The sequence below is a fragment of the Garra rufa genome, chromosome 23 (genome assembly GCF_049309525.1).
Source record: "Garra rufa chromosome 23, GarRuf1.0, whole genome shotgun sequence".
NCBI lineage: Eukaryota > Metazoa > Chordata > Actinopteri > Cypriniformes > Cyprinidae > Garra > Garra rufa.
This window is the reverse complement of record NC_133383.1, coordinates 706,265-714,357: the sequence shown is the minus strand read 5'-3', so window position 1 is coordinate 714,357 and position 8,093 is coordinate 706,265. Positions and strand designations below refer to the sequence as shown.

Below are 8,093 nucleotides of genomic sequence, written 5' to 3'. Positions count from 1 at the left end.
ATTACTGCTAGCTGACATGCAGCTGCAGAGTTACTTATCAAAAGCTGTCTACCATCAAAATAATCAAACTGATAATACAGATGTGTCATATTACACATTCATCTGATCTGATGCATAATCTTAGGGTTCTTTTGGAAATATTATTATAATTACTTATAAGTGGTCTTTGCATGCTTTAAGTAAAGTGACATGAGTAACATGGCAAGATATGAGACTTATAGTACGTTATAACTATGAGAAGGTAATCATACTCTTAAAAACTATAACCAAAAATAAGTAAAAAAATTATAATATATAAAAAATTGTTCGAATGAATACTCATGAGATGATATAACATATTATAAGGTTTTTTATAATGCATTATGCATTCATTATAATGCCTTAAGAATACCCGTATAATGTATTATAAAAACGGGCTTCATAGAAAGTGTTACCGAATTTTTTACTCATTTAAAACATATGCTCCCTTATTCTTTTATATATTTTAAATATGTGCAAGTCAGAATAAGCATGTTGTTTCAATTGTTACATACACATTGTGTTACACTGAATGACAATGTGACATTATTCCGATTTTATTCTCCCTAAAAGTAGACACTTTACTTACATTTAATGTGCTTTCTATGGACATAAAATCACTTTTTTTTTTTTTTTTTTTTTTGACGTGGACATTTTAACATCTTTGACCCATATTACTAATCACAAATGCCGTTTTAAAATATTTACAGTAGGAAATTTACTAAATATATTAATGGAACGTAATCTTAATATCCAAATGAGTTTTGGCATAAAAGAAAAATCGATAAGTTTGACTCATTCAATGCACAGCACTGATTCTCCAGGACTGGAATTGAGAATCACTGCTATATACCATGATACTGAAAAAATACAATATCCATAGACCATGCATTTCTAAATTCGTCTAAGAATACCATGCTATGAACATGCATAAAGCTAAAAAATCAGATGAGCTTCACCTGTGAGTTTGTGAGTTCAGGTCCAGTAGCTGTTGTTCTGTGTTCAGTTTCATCTGCGTTTGTCCAGCGTTCAGTAAATGCACAAGCCCTTCTGATGTCTGCCTCTCACCTGTCTGTCAGTCAGTGTTCTGTTCCTCTGATGAGTATTAGCCTGTAGAGAGAGCAGGATTAGTGTCTCTGGAGATTACAGCTTCATGTTACATCTCACTTCCTGCACAAGGCAGGACACGCCAAACACACGCTCACAAACACGGACACAATGAATGCAGTTATAATGCCATTGTGAATTGTGAAAGTAACAGATTACAGTATTGTCCTACTCCCTAGAAATGTAACTAATTGTGTTACTTACTGTAGTTACTTTTTGTGGAAAGTAATGTTACGTAACTTTTGTGTTACTTTCTCTCATCTGGGATGAGCTTGCTTTGTTTTTAGTATAAAAAAATAAATTATATTTTTGTCAAATGTAAAAGTGCTTTCACACCAAAAGTGAAATGCATGAGCCTCAGGAAAAGTAAATTCTCGTGTGTACAGTAGAGGGCGCACTCTGTATGGAGTCAACACAGGGCCGCATACATACTTGCGACATAATTTAAGCATTGCAAAAGAAAATTAAGTTTTGCAAAGAAAATTTAAAGTAAATGTGCTTTTTGCAAACAAAAATAAAGAGTTGCAAAAGAAAATGAAGTGTTGTGAGTTTTGCAAACAAAAAAGATTTGCAAAATATAAATGAAACAGAGCAAATGCAATGATTTTGCAACACATATTTTCCATGGCAGTAACAGATTTAAATCAAACATTCCTTTGAATCTACCTCCATGTCAAAACAATGACAGAAAGTGAAATGCGCAAAACAAAATCAGCATTGCAAATAAATCAGAAGCTATAGCCATGGAAGTTATGTGGAAAAATCATTGTTTTTGCTCTGTTTTATTTATATTGGTTTGCAAAACTTCTTTTTTTGCTTAATTTTCTTTTGCAAGTCTTTATTTTTGTTTGCAAAAAGCACATTTATTTTCCCTCAATGCTTTAATTTTTCTTTGCAAAAGAAAAAGTTTTGCAGGGAATAGAAATAAATAAGGATATATATGACCCTGGAGCACAAAACCAGTCTTAAGTAGCACAGGTATAAAAATACATTGAATTTGATTCCATGATGCCAAAAATCATTAGGATATTAAGATCATGTTCCATGAAGATATCTTGTAAATTGCATGCTGTAAATATATCAAAACGTAATTTTTGATTAGTACTATGCATTGCTAAGAACTTCATTTGGACAACTTTAAAGGTGATTTTCTAAATATTTAGATTTTTTTTGCACCCTCAGATTCCAGATTTTCAAATAGTTGTATCTCAGCCAAATATTGCCAAAAAGCTGTTCGCTGTGCTTTTTTATACAGAAAATGAAGGATTGAATTGTAAAGAACAGCATATTATACATTTTTTTTTATTTTATTAGGAAAATTCCATATACATACGAAAAACTAGGCTCAGAGTAAACCAATTTGTTTCTCATTTTATTAACGACTTAAATTTTATGCAAATCTCTTGGAACAAACAAAAAGCAGTGAAAACATGTAATGCTCTAAAAACATTGAAATTTATGTTCTTTCTTTTTTCTTTTGTTTCTTATTTTTCTCTGGCAGCTAATTTTTTATTTTAATATGAATATATACCTCTTGTTCTTGTGGCATTGAATTAAAAAAAAAATACTTTTTGAACTTGCACTGAAGAAGCGTTTGAGGCGAATATCGCGCGTTCGCGGTAAACGCGTCGGGCATTTCGCATCGCAAATTCGTCTCTATTCGCGTCTTTGCGTTGACTTTGTATGTAATCTACTCGCGCGAGGAACTACATTAGCGTTTGGTGTAAAAAAAAAGGTTGAAGAAGAGAACGAGATGGGAGTTAACCATCTGTCCCAATAACGGTCTTGAACCGGAGTGCGCATGCGCATCGCAAAGACAAGTCAAGACTAGCATTTGAAAGCATTTAAAAAACATGTAAAATTGTCAGTTTGTTTCGAAAATGACCCATCGTTTCGCTAGATAAGACCCTTCTTCCTCGTCTGGGATGGTTTAGAGTCCTTTGAAGCTGCATTTAAACTGCATTTTGGTTCAGAACTCATGGACACCATTGAAGTCCACTATATGGAGAACATTGCTAAAATGTTTTCCTTAAGAAACACAATTTCTTGGATGACAAAGGGGTGAGTGTTCCTCCCACATCACATGTTGCTTTTATCTCCAGCTGGACTCAATTGACCATATGCACAAAGTGTTCTTTAGAACTTCCAAATAATGATAAGCAGCTCATAAACTTCAGCTGAAGCCCATTTTATATGTGATATATATTAGGTGAACACCCTTGAGACTCCTTTACTGCCTCATTCTTATCGGAAACTGAGAAAAATAATAATTGCAACATCGTAAATAATGATAGCGGCATGAACATTCAGTTATATATTATTTAACAACATATCATTCAAATCCCAGGAGAGAGCTGTATAGTTGAACAGCTAAACACTATCATAACGTGTTTAGGCTAATGTTAGCTAGCTAGCTATATTTCTCTTTAAGGACATCTTAATCGTGTTCTTGATAATCAGTAAAAGCCTTCATAGTCATCAACACATTTTTAAAATCTTGTAATATTTTAAATCCTTTATTATTTTTCAACTCTACAGCTGTGCAATAACATTCACTTCAAAGATTCACATTTCATTCATAAAGATCAGATGGAAAATGTCTTTTCATGGAAAAACATTATCTTTTTTTAAGATGAAAATGAGATGAAATGACCCATATAACCAGAAGATGGCAGCAGAGGATCAATCATTGGCTGCCATTTCAATTCCATAGCTTTTTCAAGACGTCTTGCTTTTCGGTTTATTATAAAATTACTAGTATAATAAATTGTAGTACTTTTACCGCACTGAAGTATATACAGCAAGTGCAGAAAGTCATTAAAATAAATAAACAAATAAATAAATAAGCTCAGACACAAACAGCCTATAAGGGTGAATTATTTACATACTTATAATAGTTCACTACAAATTAATTAAGTTAAATATATTATATGGTATAATAATTAAATAATGCACTTAATATGAATTTATATGAATTTGAAATATTTTATATAATTGAATAACTACATGTTTTAAGCTTTATCTTGAACTGTACAAGCTATTAAATAGTCTATATTTAACCAACACAAATTTGTTGCTGCTGTAGTTTAGTTATTCTAAATTGTGACCCTGGAGCACAAAACCAGTCTTAAGTCGCTGGGGTATATTTGTAGCAATAGCCGAAAATACATTGCATGGGTCAAAATTTTTGATTTTTCTTTTATGCCAAAAATCATTAAGAAATTAAGTAAAGTTCATGTTCCATGAAGATTTTTTGTAAAATTCCTACTATAAACATATCAAAATGTAATTTTTGATTTGTAATATGCATTGTTAAGAACCTAATTTGGACAACTTTCAAGGTGATTTTCTCAGTCTTTTTGATTTTTTTGCATCCTCAGATTTCCGATTTCAAATAGATGTATCTCGGTCAAATATTGTCCTATCCTAACAAACCATACATCAATAGAAAGCTTATTTATTGAGCTTTCATATGATGTATAAATCTCAGTTTTGACAAATTTAACCTTATGACTGGTTTTGTGGTCCAGGGTCACAATTTAGTCTGAATCATTAATGCACAGCTCTGTTTTTGCCTTCAGCTTGTCAGATGTTTTGTCCGGTTATTACTGTCAATCATAGCAATGACTTATATTTTAACCCATTTACTGGCATATTTTTTTTAAAGTGGCATCATTCTTGAAACGGTATACGTGGACGTTTGGTCCTCTTAGACAAACAAAACTTTTCTTTGATTGTGAATGGATTATGTAGAGAAAACCAGCAAAGTACACTCCTATTACGACACAGTACAGTTGACCAGAAATGACTGAGCTGGCTTGACTACACAAGGAAGTAATCCGTGCATATGGTCCATTGTGTTTGTGTAACACACCTCTAGAGGGAGACAGAGGACACATCATCATCATCATCATCATCATCATCATCATCATCATCTTCACAGATCGCTCCTACAGGCCTCTTCCTCCAGTGAGCCTGAAACAAATAGTCAAAAAATAAGAAACGAATAATAATAACAAACCTTTATGAACAGTGTTAACATACAATCGTGACAGACTGGTTTGCACTGCAAACACTGCTTTACTTTATTGCTGTTTGTTTCGCATGTTGTAAATTAAGCCTGTGAAAAGTGTCATAAATCAAATGTGTTTTTAAGCTTGTTTGAATTTATTTAGTTTTAAAGGTGAATTGTATGATATGAGTGTATAACAGAGTTGCTCACAACTGCGCAGACGGACAGAAAGAGAAAGAGGAAAGAGGAAACAGAGGAAGAGAAGCAGACAGAGAAGAGTTAATCTTCATTTGAACAAACTGACCAACTTCTGTATTCAGAGAAGCTGTGAGTGACGTGAGTTTGATAGCAGAGCAATAAAGACAGAACTAAACACAATAACACACACACAGAGCAGAGAGAGAGAGAGAGAGAGAGAGAGAGAGAGAGAGGCTGAGGGACACACCAAAAAAGGGCTGGAGCTGGAGGTTCTGCTGGCTGGAGCAACACAGACACACAGACAGAAGAACACCGACGGACAGAAGGACAGACAGACTGGGTTTCGGGAATCATGGAGAAGGGCTGCGGATGAGCCGGATGATCTCCACCACGTCCACGGGCCCCGGGCCCACAGGAGCCGCTCTTCTGAACGAGCCGGACCAGAGCGCGGCGGGTCACGCCAAAGGCCCCGTCAGCCTGCAGACGCTGCTGGACCTGCTGGTGGGAGTTTATCAGGAGTTCAGCTCGCCCGCTCTGATCAGAGAGAAACACGTGCAGCGCTTCCTGCTGTGGGGTCAGTACTTCATCTTCATACCCTTCATCCTCATAAGTGTGTGTGAGTGTGTGTGTGTTCAGACAGTCAGGGGGCACAAGGTCATGGAGGTCATGTGATCATGAGACACATTCACTGGCTTTTAAAGAGACAGTTCACCCTATAACAATGTCATCATTTATTTACACTTTCATTCTATGAAATGAAGAATAGGCCTATTCTCATTGTTTTCTAAATGTCTTTTCTTGGTTATGCAAATGGTAAGGGAACATTCCATTTGATCATTTTCCAAACATTATGAGAATGTTACAAAAAGAACATTTCATTAGTAGTCTATAAATGTGACCCTGAACCACAAAACCAGTCATAAGGGTCATTTTTTGAAATCTGGAAGCTGAATAAATAAGTTTGGTAGGATAGGACAATATTTGGCTGAGATACAACTATTTGAAAATCTGGAATCTGAGAGTGCAAAAAAATCTAAATATTGAGAAAATCACCTTTAAAGTTGTTCAAATAAAGGTCTCAGTAATGCATATTACTAATCAAAAATTAGGAGTTGATATATTTGTGGTAGGAAATGTACAAATATCTGGAATCTGAGGGTGCAAATAAATCCAAATATTGAGAAAATCACCTTTAAAGTTGTTCAAATAAAGTTTTTAGCAATGCAATTAAGAGTTGATATAATTATGGTAGGAAATTTACAAAAATCTGCAATATGAGGGGGCAAAAAAAAATCTAAAATATTGAGGAAATCACCTTTAAAGTTGTCCAAATTAAGGGCTTTGCAATGCATCAAAATCAAAAATTAAAAGTTGATATATTTATGGTAGGAAATTTACAAAAATCTGGAATCTGAAGGTGCAAAATCCAAATATTAAGAAAATCACCTTTAAAGTTATTTAATAAAGTTTTTAGCAATGCATTTTACTAATAAAAAATTAGTTTTGATATATTTATTGCAGGAATTTTACAAAATGTCTTCATGGAACATAATCTTTACTATCCTAATGATTTTTGGCATAAAAGAAAAATCGATTAACATTTGAGTAAACGAACAAACAATGTTTTTTAAACATTTTTAAAAAAACTTTAAATATATATATATAACTGGACGTTTTGAGCATTAAGAAATATTGCTTCCGTAACTTAAAGGAATACTCCACTTCCAGAATAGAAATTTTCTAAAATAATAAAATTAGTTCATGTCTTTCTTTCTTCAGTCGCAAAATAGATTAAGTTTTTTGAGAACTACATTTCAGGAATGTTCTTCATATAGTGTGGTGCCCTGAGTTTGAACTTCCAAAATGCAGTTTAAATGCAGCTTCAAAGGACTCCAAATTATCCCAGCCAAGGAATAAGGGTCTTATTTAGTGAAACGATCTGTCACTGCCCTAAATAAATTTATTTTTAGACTTGTTAACCACAAATGCTGGTCTTGTCTAGCTCTGCTATGTGCATGAGTACTCCTGTTCAAGACAGTTAGGGTATGTGGAAAAACTCCCATTTTCTCCTCCAACTTCAAAATTGTCCTACATTGCCGTTTTACCTTTTTTTTTTTTTTTTTGTAAAGGGTGTTTGATCTTCTTTGCATGTTCACTTTGTAAACACTGGGTCTGTACTTCTGCAGCGATGGAAGACTATTTTGAAGTTGGAGGAGAAAATGAGATGGAAGTTTTTGGAGATACCCTACATGTAACTGTACTGAACTGGAGTACGCATGCACATCACAGAGCTAGACAAGATGAGCATTTGAGGTTAAAAAATATATAAATTGTCACTTTTTTAAGAAAATAACCAATCGTTTCACTAGATAAGACCCTTATTCCTCGGCTGGGATCGTTTAGAGCCATTTGAAGCTGCATTTTTGCATTTTTAACCTTCAATCTGTTGAGCACCACTATATTTGAGTTTTCATCCAAAAACGTCATTTCTTTGTGACTGAAGAAAGAAATACCTGAACATCTTGGATGACAAGGGGGTGAGTAAATGATCAGGAAATGTTTATTTTGAAGTAGAGCAGTCGTTTAATGTTAGCTGGGATGTTTGAATATGCAAAAGCACTCATACAAAACTACTGTATGACTTCAAAAGACCTTTAAACCAGAACGTAAATCATGTCGACTGCTGCTCTACATACTCCAGTGATGATGACTCGTCATTTGTGAAGCATTTGTTCCTGTTTTCCATCATTGTATGGAA

General features: G+C 34.0%; 1 protein-coding gene across 2 annotated transcripts in view; it reads left to right on the top strand.

Moving 5' to 3' along the window:
* Positions 1-5,627: 5,627 nt before the first annotated feature.
* Positions 5,628-8,093, top strand: part of LOC141299130 (myotonin-protein kinase) — a 33,995-nt gene continuing 31,529 nt past the window's right edge. For both annotated transcript variants that reach the window (XM_073829415.1, XM_073829414.1), the window contains exon 1: positions 5,628-5,909. In XM_073829415.1, the coding sequence (XP_073685516.1) occupies positions 5,705-5,909 (205 nt within the window). In that variant the 5' untranslated portion in view covers positions 5,628-5,704. The remainder of the gene's footprint in view (positions 5,910-8,093) is intronic.